The sequence below is a fragment of the Brassica napus genome, chromosome C3 (assembly GCF_020379485.1).
Source record: "Brassica napus cultivar Da-Ae chromosome C3, Da-Ae, whole genome shotgun sequence".
Taxonomy (NCBI): domain Eukaryota; kingdom Viridiplantae; phylum Streptophyta; class Magnoliopsida; order Brassicales; family Brassicaceae; genus Brassica; species Brassica napus.
Window position 1 is genome coordinate 74,076,791 of NC_063446.1, and position 15,326 is coordinate 74,092,116.

Below are 15,326 nucleotides of genomic sequence, written 5' to 3' on the forward strand. Positions count from 1 at the left end.
TCGTCTGAATAAACCTCTTTAGACACCCACAGAGAAACCCACCTCCTCTCTTATTCTCATAACCAGGACATGAACAATGCAAGACTATATATCATTTTATCAAAGCTATAAAGAATGAACGCTTTGAATACTAGAAAACCAGAACTCGAATTAATTTAAAAACAAACTCTCTCATAAGAGAAACATAAAACAGATCTAGCGAGTGGACTCGGAGGGAGTCTTGGAGACGATGGAAAGCGCGTGCAATCCACTATCAAGCTCCTCCCTGAGCAGATCGTACACTAGCCTGTGCCTCTTCACCAGATTCATCCCTTCGAATCCTTTCGATACGATCTTCACATTGAAATGCGTCTCTTCGTCGGTTCCTCTACCTTTCATCCCCGCGTGACCCGCGTGCTGGTACGAGACGTCCTCGATCACTAGCTCCACCGGCTCCAGCTCCTTCTCCAGCTTCTCCTTAATCCTGCTCGCCCGATTCCCCGAGTTCGATCCGGTTTTGTCAACGCTGCTCATGGTGATTCTACTGTCGCTGAAACGAGGGGAGCTTGAGTGGAAGAATCTAGGCACGGAGGTGAAGAGCGTCGGAGGATTTACCGCCGGCGATTTCAGGGTCGGAGTACGGTGAAGTCCGGATACGATTATTGACCTAATCGAAGACGAAAACATGGCCTACCCTCACTGTGTGTGAGAACCCCAAAAGAGAGAAAACGTCGCCGTTCGTTATTGGGTTAACTTCCTTCCACAAAATTTGCAAGTATAACAAAACTACCCCCATATTTCTTCGAAATTATGAAAAGAGGAGCAAAACTCTGAAAGGATCTAAATTTATCCCCAGCTTCAAATTCCATTTAAAAAGGACATTATATTATTCGACCACACCCAACCACTGCCTGTCGCTGCATCCTCTGAAAGTAGGACCCACATCCGAGTCGGAGATGACGTGGATCCTCGATCACCCTCTCGAAGACGCGTGAATTTACAAGAAATGCCCAGAGAGAGCGTTTTAAGTGGGAAGGGTAGTATCGTAAAGAGCAAGAAACCATCTCCTGGTTTTCGCAAATAATCCCGTCTCCGCCGCTGCATCTTTCCTTCATCTCTCTCTCTCTCTCTTTCATCTGTATATATATATATATGTAGATATAAAACTCAGCTTTTGTTGTCTATGCATCATCGAGTTTAACAGGCAATGCTCGTGTCTCCCTCTCTCTCTCTGTCTATTTATGATTGGGTTCTTTATCTGAAACTGGGAAGCGTTTGTGTAACTAAGCTTATCGGTGATCGATCTGAAAGCTATTCCAATCCCATTTTTCGTGAGTTTTTGTGAAAGTATGGTTTCTATGATCATTGAACATTTCTTCTTGTTCTAGGTTTTCGTTCTTTTTTTTTTTTTTTTGCATGGATTTGATCTACATATCTCCCCACCTTTTCTTTCTTTTCTTTTCCCGGGAAACGATCGCGTTTTCCTTTTAGGATCGGCGTTACATTTTAGGACGAATCTGATCGATCATGATCCGAGTGTCTTTCTTTTTTCTTGCTTTAAAACGGGATTTGAGTAAATGGGTATCACGGCAGCATTGGTGGCACCTGTGGAGTTTAAATTACTACAAAGTTGGATTCTTTTTGTCTTTGTTTGAGGAATATATTTGTCTGAAAGCAAAAAGTAGGTTTTCCTTTACTCACTCATACATTGTTATAACTGATAACAAAAAGGTGGTAGCTTTGTATTCCTCCTTACAGGTGTTTTCATGTGATTTTTAAAACGTTACATTTTGGTTTACGTAGGAGGAATATGGCTTCAAAGTTGGCTGTTGATGCGATAGAAACATCCACCAAGGTCCATTTCTCAGGCTTTCATTTAGATTCAGCTAAATCAAACCATATGGCTGCCTCAGCTGAAGAAGAACAACAACAACATGGACAGCCTTTTGTAATCGGTGAGAGATGCTACTGATGACCTGCTTTAAAGATAGTTAGGATCACAAAATGTTAATTCTTTGCGTTGTTTCCAGGAGTTGCTGGAGGAGCAGCATCCGGGAAAACAACTGTCTGCGATATGATTATGCAGCAACTTCATGATCAGAGAGCCGTTGTTGTTAACCAGGTGATTCTTCTACTTGACATCAGCTTTTTTGGTTCTGATAAGTATTCATCACAAGTTGTTGCAAGTCATATAGATACAATGCATTGAAGTTGATATTTAATTTGCAGGATTCTTTCTACCATAATGTAAATGAAAAGGAGCTTGCAAGAGTTCATGATTACAATTTTGATCATCCTGGTTAGCAAGCAACTCTCTCAAAACTGCAAAAAAAAAAAAAAAAACTAATGGCGTATGATTGCTTGTAAGTTTGAATTGTGCTCCCTGTCTTGTCTTTGTAGACGCTTTTGATACGGAGCAACTATTGTGTTCAATGGAGAAGTTAAGAAAAGGGCAAGCAGTAGACATCCCCAACTACGACTTCAAAAGTTACAAAAACAACGTCTTCCCACCAAGAAGGGTAAGCAGGTTCTTTTTCTTCTTCTGATGACGCTATAGTATTTTTCCTATATAATTTGCCTATCTAAGAGTTATGCATAAACTAATATCTCTCTGTTTATGTGATGTTATATTTGTCAGGTGAACCCTTCTGATGTTATCATCCTTGAAGGGATACTCATTTTCCATGACCCTCGTGTACGAGATTTGATGAACATGAAGATATTTGTAGATGCAGGTCTTTCCCATACTGCAATACTTATACAAATCCGTGGAATATGACTTGTGCATTACATTTAGCAAGTGTAGTATATACAACTCATGTTGATGATAAATTGGTTATCAATGCAGATGCTGATGTGCGTTTAGCGAGAAGGATTAAACGCGATACCGTTGAGAAGGGCAGAGATATAGCGACTGTTCTTGACCAGGTTCGTTGGAACCTTCTTCAATATTTAAGCTTTCCTGCATATATAGGACTCTTGTTCATTGTTTGTTTTTGAACTATTTATCTTAACAGTACTCAAAGTTTGTGAAGCCAGCATTTGAGGATTTCATACTCCCAACAAAGAAGTACGCAGATATAATAATCCCCCGTGGTGGTGATAATCATGTTGCTATTGATTTGATTGTGCAACACATTCGCACTAAGCTTGGTCAACATGATCTCTGTAAAATATATCCTAATCTTTACGTCATTCAATCAACTTTTCAGGTTCTTACTTACTTACTACTCCCTTTCCTTATTATGTTTAGTGACACAAAAAGGCTGATTCCTTTAGTTTGGCAGATACGTGGGATGCACACTCTAATCAGAGACTCCAAAACAACAAAGCATGACTTCATCTTCTACTCTGATCGATTGATTCGTTTGGTAGGGTGCAAAACCAGAGTTATATTATTTTACCATGTTCGTTTTAATAATGTCTTTTTTGCTAGGTTGTTGAGCATGGCCTAGGGCACCTTCCCTTTACAGAAAAGCAAGTGGTCACTCCCACAGGCAAGCTGATGAAACATTTCTCATATTAGAGTAAAGATTATAGACTGATTGTTTTTGGGTGTTTGTCTGTAAACTTTAGGATCTGTGTATTCGGGGGTGGACTTCTGTAAGAGGCTGTGTGGTGTCTCGGTTATCAGAAGGTAAAGAAACTTGCTACAAATATAGTCAAGGGACAATATATAATTAAATGATTGAAACTCTTTTACCAAAATATGAAACAGCGGTGAGAGTATGGAGAATGCTCTGAGAGCATGCTGCAAAGGCATCAAGCTTGGGAAGATTCTGATTCACAGAGAAGGCGACAACGGTCAGCAGGTTTGTGCTTATTTCCCTTGTTCATCCGTCACTTGTCCTAAATAATGCTTTCTGGAATTAAAAAAAAAAAAAGAAAAAGGGCTGAACAAATGGCAAACTAGCAGCTTAGATACGAGAAGCTACCCTCAGACATTTCGGAAAGGCACGTGCTTTTGCTGGACCCAATCCTTGGGACAGGGAACTCGGCGGTGCAAGCGATAAGACTGCTGATAAGTAAAGGAGTACCTGAATCCAACATAATATTTCTCAATCTCATATCTGTAAGTTGATAACATGAACTCCAAAACCAACTTTGTCTTCTTGTCTCCATAGCTTAGCTTCACAATGTGTGTGTATGTGTGTGTGTTCAGGCACCGCAAGGAGTAAATGTGGTGTGCAAAAGGTTCCCGAGGATAAAGATTGTGACATCTGAGATAGAACTAGGTTTAAACGACGAGTTCAGAGTTGTTCCTGGTATGGGAGAGTTTGGAGACCGCTATTTTGGCACTGATGATGAGTGAGTGAGTGAGAGAGAGAGAGATAGAGCTTATTAACACTCTCGAGAATCTTTGAGTTGAAAGTTTTGGAATTCTTTGATGATTTTGTTTTTGGTTTTGAGCTGTTTATTATCGGATTCACACGCACATCACATGTATACCAGACACAAAATTTTCCAGTTGAATTTATGAAGAAGAAGCCTTTTATCTTGATAGAGAGGTCTCAAACAGAGTTAAATAAATGTTAAAAGCCCACCACCACAGATTACATCTTTTCAGTCATTTTATACAATTTTAAAATATTGGATCTTTCCTTATATAAATTGTGTTATGTGTTCCCTTTTGAGAAAATCTATCTAGTGAAAGAAAGAGAAGCTGATATGTATAGATTAAAGTGTGTAGTACACATGTAGCACACAGTAGGATCTGCTGGCACATGTTGTCCTTCTTCATCATCATTTATTGTCTATTTCATGGCTGAGTTCAAGAGAACAATCCCTTGCTTTTTTTTTTTTTTTTGTGCAATCCCTTGCTTCTTCACATTATTGTTGACAATAACTATTGATAGCCACTACAAGCAGAGTAAGGACTCTGTATATATATAGTTAATTCACCACTTGAACTGTTCGCATCTTTTGATAAAAAAAAAAAAGAACTGTTCGCATCTATATGAGATTTGTTTTTATTTTTTGGAGCTAAAATTAACAGGAATATATTGGAGAAATGAACATTATCATTTTTGAACGGTAAGAGATTTTCCGTATGCGGGATGTTAGGTCGAATTTTAGAAGCATTTATAAGAAGGATAAAAAACGGAATATGGGGAATATGTTGTGAATCTAAATTATTTATCTTATTTTGTTATAGCTAAAAATAAGTAGAAAACCGACACAAAAAGATAATAAAAATAAAGAAAGGAAAAAAGGCAAGGAAGATGGTTGACGATGATGCATGTGTCATATGGGATTGCACTTAATATTGGGAATGAATGAGAATGAGTGAATAACTAACACATGACATGACGATGTTAATGGACACTTATGTTCCGTTGAACTCTCACTTTATGATATTCTTAAAAAATAATGTGTGTTTGTTTTTTGCTTGATAAAACATTGAATTGAATGGTGGGTGCACGCATCTTGTTCTCCTTTTGTTGCATTCTTACAGCATCCGCGACACCAATCTTCTAGCGCGAGTCTTTAAAAAAAATAAAAATTAAATAATCGGTGGATTCTATCAAAAGCTAAGGATTCAATCATTAAAATTCTTAAATAAAAACTTTTTCTAAGTATAGGTCTCACGACATATGGCAGCCCGCGATTGGTTGATATTTTTTTTTTTAAATCTGAAAAAGAAAAAAATAAGAATTAAAAAATCAAAAAATCAAAAAACACTTTTTCTAAGGATTCCAATGGGGTATCACCATTGGAGATGCTCTTGAGCCAACTAGTATAAGTATATCTTTTTATAGAAAAAAATATTTTCTCTCCCGAAAGAGGATGACATTATGTTAATTAATTAAAACCATAGTCTTAACTGATTAATAATTCACTTTGTTATTGAGTAGTGCGTATGTACTGGATATAAAAATAATCAAATTCGAAAGAACAATATTCCATGATATTTTCAAATTTCGGAGTTTTCCTTTAATAATCTTTATGAATTTATTATAATCATCATGGTAAATTAGTCAATCACAAGAATTTATTCTTTGATGGATTGATATTAAAACATTATTAACGGCGAATGCCTTTATTTCCAAGCATGTGAAAAATGTCATTAAATTACGTAGATTAATTTCGGGAAAGAATATATTTAGGTGGAATCAAAATAAGTAAAGTTTGACGAAAATGGAACAAAAGTTAGCAAAAAATAAAAATAAAAGAGGCATGCTAAAATTTATTTGACATTAGAGAGAAAATGGTAAAAGAGGCATGCGAAGAGAATAAGAAAATTAATTAGTAAAAAATATACAAAAAAAATCTGCATCTCTTCTTCTGCTTCTTCTTCTTATTTATTAGGACAAGAAGAGATGATATGTTTCTAACTAACCGGAGAAGAATGAATGGAATAAGAAGAAGACATAACTTATAGAGTTTCTCTCTCTCAAAAAAGTTAAAAAAAAACAATCTTTCTCTCACTTCACTTCCTTTGAGAGAGGAACTATTAAGATCAGAGCTTTTACACTTCAAGATTTTTTTTCTTCACATCTGAGCTGAGATCTCTCTAGAGAGAAAAATGGGAACTGCTAGTGAGGAAGCAGTCAAGCAATTACGTACTTTAATGGAAGATGGTCTCTGCTTCTTTCGGTTTCTTCATGTTTTGTTCAAATTCCTAAATCTTTTTTTGTTAAAGCTAATTTCATTTTTTTTCTGGTATGGACAGTTGATGATGAATCACTGAGGGAGTCGTATCGGGTTAGTAATTTCACTTGCTTTCTCTTTAGATGCCTCAGGATAATGATTGAACAACTCCAGCATCTTTTGCTTATTGAACCCCATCTTTTGCTTATTGAACCCCCACCAAGATTTGGTATTTTGGGGGGGGGGGGGGGGGGGGGGTTTGTTTAAATGGCAAATCTTGTGTCATGTCGGCAATGATCTGGATCTATATTTTGAATCATGCTTTAAGATGTTTTGCATTTGGTTTATTCAATATTATCCAATGTTGTTAGAAGGATCTGTAGTTGTTGTAGTTAGAAGATCAATACTGGGCTGATCCAGAGTATTCAGTTGGATCTTTACCTACTGGTAGCTTCAGAAAAGACAAATGATTGATAAAAAATGTTGTGTAATGCTTGCAGAACATTCATCAAGGGTATCCCACAGAGACCTTGTTGCGCTTCCTTAAGGCCAGGGACTATAATGTCCACAAATCTCATCAAATGGTTTCAATCTCTTTGTTTTTTTTTTAATTTCTTCTTGTTATATCAGCCCTTTTTTTGGTCTGGGGGCTTAAACTAACACTTGTTACAGTTGCTCGACTGTTTACAATGGAGGACCCAAAACGAGATTGACAATATACTAAATGTGAGTTTTCTGCTTTTGAATCTAATTTCTGTGACCCTTTCATCTTATCCTGTAAATTGTTTTTTTTTTGGTTCTGTAGAAACCAATTGTTCCTGTTGAGCTGTACAGAGGAATCAGAGACTCTCAGCTTGTTGGTCTCTCTGGTTATTCAAAGGAGGTAACAAGTCTACTACTACTACTAGTTTGAGTTTCTTTCTTCTTTGACTTTTCTAATAAGCATGTTTGTTTCCAACTAATAAGTTTTGTTTGATTAACTTTTAGGGTCTACCTGTCATTGCCATTGGTGTGGGGCTTAGCACATATGACAAAGCCTCAGTAAGCATCTCTCTTTCTCTTCATTTTAGTCTCAAAATACTTTATATGAAGTTCAAACTCTTGACCATATCCTTCATTCAGGTTCACTACTATATACAGTCTCACATTCAAATGAATGAGTACCGAGATCGTGTAGTACTGGTCAGTCCAAAACTCTACTTTCTTTTAGCTTTTTTTTTTCCTTTTCTACTTTTATGATCTTATTAGTTGTGTGATTTACTTTTCTGCAGCCATCTGCTACAAAGAAACAGGGACGACCAATCTGCACCTGTTTGAAAGTTTTGGATATGTCTGGTCTAAAGTTTTCAGCATTAAGTCAAATTAAGGTATTTGATCTAACCTTTGTTCTTTTACTAATTCACATTTGCTTGCTTATGGTTTATCTATAATAATTTGTACTTGTTTGCGTAGTTAATGACTGCTATAACCACAATTGACGATTTAAACTACCCAGAGAAGACGGAGACATATTACATTGTCAATGTCCCCTACATATTCTCGGCTTGCTGGAAAACCATAAAGCCTCTGTTGCAAGAGAGAACCAAGAAGAAGATTCAAGTTCTAAAAGGCTGCGGTAAAGATGAGTTGCTTAAGGTAAGCAGCGATTGAACAAACTCATGTGCCCACCAGCAAGTGTAAATCTTGTGCAACCTAATGCAGGTAATGGACTATGAGTCTCTGCCACATTTCTGTAGAAGGGAAGGGTCTGGATCTGGTAGGCACATCTCAAATGGAACAGTAGACAATTGTTTCTCTTTGGACCACTCATTCCACCAAGAGCTTTACGACTATGTCCATCAACAGGCTCTGGTTAAAGGGTCTAGTGCACCGATCAGACATGGTTCGGTCCACGTTAAGTTCCCCGAGCCAGACACGGAAGGCACCAAGATATTCGACACCTTAGAATCTGAGTTCCAGAAGCTTGGAAATGACAAGGCCTGATAAAGATGAACCCAAAAGTTATAAGTGAAGTTATGAGCAAAAGTATTTTAAGATAAGAATCACCTCCTACTTGTTGAGCATCACAACAAAGACTGTATTACTAGATTTGCTTGCATCAGCTAAATGCAGGTTTTGTTGGAAAAAAAAGAGAGAGAAAAACGCACAATTTCCTCAGGAATGGATCTTTATGTTCATTTTGCAAATAGAGAAAGCTTCTTCTTGCTCTGTCTGCTTCATATTTTACAAGAATACAAAACCTGCACTCATTCTTGTTTTCCCTCTCCAGGAAAAGATTCCACCAACACTCCATTTCCTGTCTTGAAGTCTGTTATTTGCAACCATATGCTAAAGTCTAAAACATCAGCTTCAGCCTTTTATCTCTTCCTATTGATTTGTCTCATTTTACTAACTAAAACAACTGCCTCCACTAAATTCTCTCTACATATACCACCAACAAGAAGAGACGTTTCTCTTTTATCTTTTACCCCTTCCACTAATCTCTCTAGTCTCTGATTCAACCTTTTATCTCTTAAAGAGAAAAGAGAAACCATGTGTTTCAGTCTCGCTTGTTAGTCCACAACGTCATGGTGGTGATTCTTGATTTTAGCATACAGCACTGCCCAAGATTTAGATACCTTTGACTACTCAGCAACAACCATATGCTAAAGTCTAAAACATCAGCTTCAACCTTTTATCTCTTTCTACCGATAAGTCTCATCTTATTCACTAAAACGACTGCCTCCACTAATTCTCTCTACATATACCAACAATAAGAGACGTTTCTCTCATTCTCTGTTATCTTTAACCCCTTCCACTCATCTCTCCCTACAATGATGAGAAAAGGAGACGACCGGTTTAGAGCGGTTCACGAAGACGAACCGCTTTTTATCACCGGTAGTAGAACCGGAAGGGTGATAGCGTACCGGGTTTTCTCAGCCTCGGTTTTCTTTTGCATCTGTTGGATTTGGCTCTACAGAGTGACCGCACCGGTAGAGACTGATGAGAACCGGACCGGTTTAGTTCGGTTCATCTGGTTGGTTATGCTAGTCACAGAGATTTGGTTCGGTTTGTATTGGATAGTCATGCAATCTCCCCGCTGGAACCCGGTTTGGCGGTTCACCTTCACCGATAGACTATCCCGGAGGTACGGTGACGATCTCCCTAGGCTCGACGTTTTCGTATGCACGGCGGATCCGGTGATTGAGCCGCCGTTGATGGTGGTCAACACAGTCTTATCCGTAGCGGCTCTCGATTACCCACCGGAGAAACTTGCCGTGTATCTCTCGGACGACGGTGGTTCCGAGCTCACGTTCTATGCTCTTGCGGAGGCAGCTGAGTTTGCTAAAGTTTGGGTTCCGTATTGCAAAAGATTCGACGTTGAACCGAGATCCCCTGCTGCTTACTTGTCGTGCAAGGCAAGTGGTTTTGATTCAGCTGAAGCAGAGGAAGTGGCTAGGTTGTATAAAGAAATGGCGGCGAGGATCGAAACGGCGGCGAGACCCGGGATAATACCAGATGAGGCGCGTTTGAAGTACGGTGACGGGTTCTCCCAGTGGGACTCTGACGCTACCCGCAGAAACCATGGAACCATTCTTCAAGTAAGTAACTGTTATTATGGTTCTGCAAGAAAACTTCAGATAACTGAATCTTTGTGTGTTTGTTTCCTTTAATCAGATTTTGGTAGATGGAAGAAAAGGTAATACAGTAACAGTACCAACGTTGGTGTACTTATCGAGAGAGAAGAGACCAGAGCATCATCATCACTTCAAGGCTGGAGCCATGAACGCATTGGTAATAGTTTACGTGTTCCACAAGGCATCTTCCTTTCTCTTAATGTAACACCGTTTTTCATTCTCTTACAGATAAGGGTGTCTTCGAAGATTACCTGTGGGAGAATCATACTAAACTTGGACTGTGATATGTACTCAAACAACTCAAAGTCAGCACGTGACGCGCTCTGCATTCTACTTGATGAGAAAGAGGGGAAGGAGATTGCTTTCGTGCAGTTCCCGCAGTGTTTTGAGAACCTTACCAAGAATGATTTATATGCAAGCATGATGCGAGTTGGATATGATGTAAGTTTGTATATATATAGAGGAAGTATTATTATTGATTCTGCTTATAAGTAAGCTTTAAAGTTTTTGGAATGTTTTTAATAAAGGTGGAGTTTAATGGATTGGATGGAAATGGCGGTCCATTATACATTGGAACTGGCTGCTTTCACAGAAGAGATGTGATCTGCGGAAGAAAGTATGGAGAGGTAGAGGTAGAAGAAGAAGAATCTGACTATATTTCAGAGACTGAGATGATTAAGGCTCTTGCAAGCTGCACTTATGAAGAAAACTCTCAATGGGGAAAGGAGGTAAAGCTGTGATTTAATACTTGCTTACTACGAAATGTTTCTTGAGCCGGACGCAAACCGGTTTTTTAATATCTCATTCACTCAAAACTAAAGTTAAGAATGTTTGTTTCAATGGGCAGATGGGTGTGAAATATGGTTGCCCGGTAGAGGATGTAATAACCGGTTTAGAGATTAAATGCCGTGGATGGAAATCAGCATACTTGAACCCGAAAAAGAAAGCTTTTGTCGGTGTAGCGCCGACCAATTTGCATCAAATGCTTGTGCAGCATAGGAGATGGTCGGAAGGTGACTTTCAGGTTCTGCTTTCAGAGTATAGTCCGGTTTGGTATGGCCAAGGGAAGATCGGTTTAGGATTGATACTTGGTTACTGTTGCTATTGCCTTTGGGCTCCAAGTTCAGTACCTGTGCTTCTTTACTCTGTTTTGACTTCTCTCTGTCTCCTCAAAGGCATTCCTCTGTTTCCAAAGGTGAAATAAATAGCTTTACTCTGTTTTTGTTAAATCTTGGGTAAAAAACCGGTCTGCTCTTTCCAGGTATGGAGCTCGTGGTGGTTTATCCCGTTTGGATACGTGACTGTTGCAGCTAATGCTTATAGTCTAGCCGAGTTCTTGTGGTGCGGAGGAACGTTACGTGGATGGTGGAACGAGCAAAGGATGTGGCTTTACAGAAGAACAAGCTCGTTTCTTTTCGGACTCATAGACACGATTAAGAAGAAGGTTGGGGTTTCGGAGTCTGCGTTTGTGATCACAGCGAAAGTAGCAGAAGAGGAGGCTGCAGAGAGGTACGAGAAAGAGGTGATGGAGTTTGGAGTGGAGTCTCCGATGTTTCTCCTCCTCGGAACACTCGGGATGCTCCATCTTTTCTGCTTGGCCACAGCGTTTATGAGACTAGTAATGACTTCTAGAGAGGATGTAGAGACAATGGGTTTGCAGTTTGTGGTAACAGGAGTACTTGTGGTACTAAACTGGCCTTTATATGAAGGCATGTTGTTGAGGAGAGACAAAGGGAAGATGCCTATGACCGTGACAGTTAACTCCTTTGTCTTAGCTTTATCTGCTTGCACTTGTGTTGCATTTTTGTAAAGAAAGATAGAGCCAATGTAGTATTTTAACTACTGGGGCAGCAATTGTATGTTTTTCTTATTTTTTATTTTGCCACTAAAATGGAAAGTTTGCAACAGCTTGTCTTATATTTTTGCAATGAAGAATCCATGTCCAACTCTTTATTATCCGATTAGTATATATTAGACTTTATTTATCTAAATTTCTACTATAAAACTTTGTTTGATATCTCATAAATGTCTTACAATTATGATCTTTCTATGATCTTTTTGCTGGGGTCTATGGTTTAGTGTCTGTTCTTTGTGGTATCAAATCTTTTATCTGGAATAGACTTCGGTAAGGTATTAGTGTCAAGGTTATGATTAACATTACATTATACTTTTTTTTGTTAACATGTATAGTGAACAATTTTATAATGAAAATTACATTTATCAATGTTATCTATAATGTATTTTGCAACTATTTAACACTTTAGTGGAAAGTAAATTAAATTATTTTCATGATACTCTCGCTCCAACGCAAGACGTAGATCTTTAATCTAATCTATTAATTTTGGATCTTATTTTTATCTACTATTAATAAGTAATAGTAAGACCACTCAAAAAATTAGTTAATATAACATGTTTGATTATTTACATTAATAATAAGCCAGCTATAAATTTTATTTTTATTTTTTAATTATAGCAAAATCTGTTGAGAAAAAATCTAACAAAATCTTATTAAAAATGTAAATATTTTTATAAAATAACACATTAATTAATTTCATAATTAGTAATATAATATTATTATAAATCAGTGTTAATTAAAATTTTATTATAAAACAAGAAAATAAAAATTATATACTATTTTTATAAATTTTATAATTATATTATGTATTATATAAAAATAAAAGTGATTCATAAATTAAATATGACAAAATTATATTAAATAGATAAATTAACAAATTTTATTTTTTAGAATAGTTTCATTTAAATAAATTATCACTCACCATTAAAATAGTTAAAATTCTTATACGAAATAATATTTTTATACAAAAGTAAATTTATTAACATAGGTTAAAAAAATTTATACCTAAAACTATATGTCATCTTTTTATTTATTTTGAAACTCTCAACAATATATTTTTTTTTAAATGTTTATATACAAAAATATAATAGTATATAATAACCTTTTAGTTCATATACTATGTAAAAAATATGTTATTATAAAATTATAAATTTTAATAATTTAAAATATTAAAGACAAATCAAATTTAATTATAAATTTATTTTTATTTTATTATAAAAAACTGATGAGAAAATTCTAGAAAATATTATCAAAGTTCAAATATTTTTTATAAAATAATGTATTAATGCACCACAAAAAAAACAAACTATATATGTTGTAAAAATTAAAGTAATTAATATATTGAAATCTTAATTTAAAAAAAAAAGAAAACTTGATATCATAACATCCAAAAAATATCATATATGAATAAAAATTACTAAAATAATATGATAGATGCTACTATGTATAAAATTTACTAAAATAATAGGCTATATTATTTAAACAAAACAATGTTTTTACTTATAAATCATGTAAAATACTAAAATGATATATGTTAAATTATATTTTTAAACACAACATGAAATAGAAATTATCTTAAACATATATCTGTTCTATAATATAAATAAATCAATTTTAAAAATGTATTATATCTAAAATTTATAAGTTTAAGAAAAAACATATTTTGGAGGAGGTTCTCTATTTGATTATTTTAGATTGTTATTTAATTGTAAGTAACTCAAAAATATATTTGTAAATAATAAAAATAATAACAAAGTAAAATGTAGTAAGCAAATCACCATATATTAATAATGTCGAATAATAAATATATAAAATAATATTATAGAGGTACAAAATATATAACACTAAAATATAAATTATATATTTAAACCATATGTAATAATATCAAATATATTTATAAAATGAAAAAGTATTCGCACGAACGTGCGTGTTAAAATCTAGTTAGTTTGTTGTTAGAGAAATTTTGGAAAAATACATCAATATAAGATTTTAATTTGAAAACTACACTATTATTTAATTTTTTTGAAAACTACACTTGTGTATATGTAAATTGACTAAACTATCCAATATATATATTTATCTATTATAAATTATTCTATATTATTGTTTCTTCTTTTTTTCGCATGGTATATTCTCTCGTGTATCGCCGACATCGTCTCTTTCAATGGCAACATCAACTACGTTTTTCAAAACTTAGAGAAACAGACATTGTATGGTGGATCTGTTGAAAATTATTATGCTTTTTGTAAATTTATTGCAGGATACTATGCTTTTGATCAAAACTATACAGCTAATGAAACAAGAAAGAGCTCTGTTTTATTCACGAAAAACAGAATAAATCTGTTTTATACACAGAAACAAAATTCCCAGATATAAGCATACAAGCAAACCAACACAAACACGAACTAAAATAACCACAACGTATTCATGAATTAAATAATTGAACATATATAACTTTGATAAAAAAAATGATTGTACAGAAACACCGAACACGACCTAACACCAAAGCACCACCTCCGAACGACTTAACCCAAAATCCTAATCAAGAGCAATTTCAAAGCATAAAAAGAATTCACTCATGAAAAGTCACATACTTAACACTTCCAACCAAGTCATCAATGGAATGTGTTACAATTCCAGATATCTACTTTAAGATCCCTAGGCCTTTAAGCAAAATGAACCGTAGCTTCTCATGGAATACAACGCTTGTTTCACCATTTTAAGAATTATAAAATATTAACATTTTCAAATTATAAGAATCAACAATAGGGATTTGTACAGGTTCTGGTTTATAACGTAGTGGTCTAAGTTTTTGTGATTCAACTACACATTAAGTTGTCGATTGTATCTTATATATTAAAACAGAAGTCACAACTTTGATTTATGTGTAATTTTTTAAAAAATGGACCTAATAGACCTATTCATAGAAAGTCATGTTACATTTAATCTCTAATCTTATCTTTTAAATTTTGGGCCTACCAGAAATTTTTATTGGGCTATCAATAATAGGATTTAAACAATAGATGATTCATTTGATTTATAGATAATATAAATTAAATATATATAATTTAATGTTGTAATATTATACATCCATATGTTAAATATTTAAATATTTGTCGCTGTTAACTTTTAAAATTATGAAGATTTTTTTTTAAATAACAAAAATCGTATTATCTAACAATGATTAATCTTTACTACCTTAAACCAATGAAAATAAATTTTAAACTATATAGTTTATTTTAAAAATTAAACAAAAACTAAATGTTTAATTATTTACTCGATAA

General features: G+C 35.1%; 4 protein-coding genes across 6 annotated transcripts; 3 read left to right on the top strand and 1 right to left on the bottom strand.

Annotated features, from left to right (window-relative positions):
- Window positions 1–128: 128 nt before the first annotated feature.
- LOC106392185 (protein BOLA1, chloroplastic) lies at window positions 129–666 on the bottom strand. The gene has a single exon (XM_048751512.1). It carries the CDS (start codon window positions 664–666, stop codon window positions 196–198), a length of 471 nt encoding a protein of 156 aa, XP_048607469.1. The 3' UTR covers window positions 129–195.
- A 259-nt stretch (window positions 667–925) lies between these two features.
- Window positions 926–4,480, top strand: LOC106392184 (uridine kinase-like protein 3). Of its 3 annotated transcripts, none has more exons than XM_013832977.3 (14): window positions 926–1,310; window positions 1,783–1,934; window positions 2,010–2,101; window positions 2,209–2,278; window positions 2,380–2,498; window positions 2,618–2,714; window positions 2,828–2,907; window positions 2,997–3,191; window positions 3,267–3,350; window positions 3,416–3,476; window positions 3,556–3,616; window positions 3,698–3,791; window positions 3,896–4,051; window positions 4,142–4,480. In XM_013832977.3, exons 2-14 carry the CDS (start codon window positions 1,790–1,792, stop codon window positions 4,289–4,291), a joined length of 1,404 nt encoding a protein of 467 aa, XP_013688431.1. In that variant the 5' UTR covers window positions 926–1,310; window positions 1,783–1,789; the 3' UTR covers window positions 4,292–4,480. The 3 variants fall into 3 exon arrangements, with proteins under 3 accessions (XP_013688431.1, XP_013688429.1, XP_013688428.1); XM_013832975.3 differs by having other exon boundaries at window positions 927–1,326; XM_013832974.3 differs by having other exon boundaries at window positions 927–1,183.
- A 1,793-nt stretch (window positions 4,481–6,273) lies between these two features.
- On the top strand, window positions 6,274–8,778 carry LOC106392187 (SEC14 cytosolic factor). The gene is made up of 10 exons (XM_013832981.3): window positions 6,274–6,560; window positions 6,653–6,684; window positions 7,071–7,154; window positions 7,243–7,296; window positions 7,376–7,453; window positions 7,558–7,611; window positions 7,693–7,752; window positions 7,842–7,937; window positions 8,023–8,205; window positions 8,272–8,778. Exons 1-10 carry the CDS (start codon window positions 6,506–6,508, stop codon window positions 8,551–8,553), a joined length of 978 nt encoding a protein of 325 aa, XP_013688435.1. The 5' UTR covers window positions 6,274–6,505; the 3' UTR covers window positions 8,554–8,778.
- Window positions 8,779–9,017: 239 nt separating this feature from the next.
- LOC106392186 (cellulose synthase-like protein E1) lies at window positions 9,018–12,140 on the top strand. The gene is made up of 6 exons (XM_048751509.1): window positions 9,018–10,151; window positions 10,228–10,344; window positions 10,416–10,628; window positions 10,715–10,915; window positions 11,035–11,382; window positions 11,449–12,140. Exons 1-6 carry the CDS (start codon window positions 9,384–9,386, stop codon window positions 11,995–11,997), a joined length of 2,196 nt encoding a protein of 731 aa, XP_048607466.1. The 5' UTR covers window positions 9,018–9,383; the 3' UTR covers window positions 11,998–12,140.
- Window positions 12,141–15,326: the final 3,186 nt, after the last annotated feature.

Bases quoted from the DNA above. Each gene is read 5' to 3' on its own strand.
- LOC106392186 (XM_048751509.1), top strand. From the start codon at position 9,384: ATGATGAGAAAAGGAGACGACCGGTTTAGAGCGGTTCACGAAGACGAA. The intron at 10,345-10,415 runs GTAATAGTTTAC...ATTCTCTTACAG, and splicing joins CTGGAGCCATGAACGCATTG to ATAAGGGTGTCTTCGAAGAT. The intron at 10,629-10,714 runs GTAAGTTTGTAT...TTTTTAATAAAG, and splicing joins TGATGCGAGTTGGATATGAT to GTGGAGTTTAATGGATTGGA.
- LOC106392187 (XM_013832981.3), top strand. From the start codon at position 6,506: ATGGGAACTGCTAGTGAGGAAGCAGTCAAGCAATTACGTACTTTAATG. The intron at 7,454-7,557 runs GTAACAAGTCTA...ATTAACTTTTAG, and splicing joins TCTCTGGTTATTCAAAGGAG to GGTCTACCTGTCATTGCCAT. The intron at 7,612-7,692 runs GTAAGCATCTCT...TCCTTCATTCAG, and splicing joins GCACATATGACAAAGCCTCA to GTTCACTACTATATACAGTC.
- LOC106392185 (XM_048751512.1), bottom strand. From the start codon at position 666: ATGTTTTCGTCTTCGATTAGGTCAATAATCGTATCCGGACTTCACCGT.
- LOC106392184 (XM_013832977.3), top strand. From the start codon at position 1,790: ATGGCTTCAAAGTTGGCTGTTGATGCGATAGAAACATCCACCAAGGTC. The intron at 2,908-2,996 runs GTTCGTTGGAAC...TTATCTTAACAG, and splicing joins TAGCGACTGTTCTTGACCAG to TACTCAAAGTTTGTGAAGCC. The intron at 3,477-3,555 runs GCAAGCTGATGA...TGTAAACTTTAG, and splicing joins GCAAGTGGTCACTCCCACAG to GATCTGTGTATTCGGGGGTG.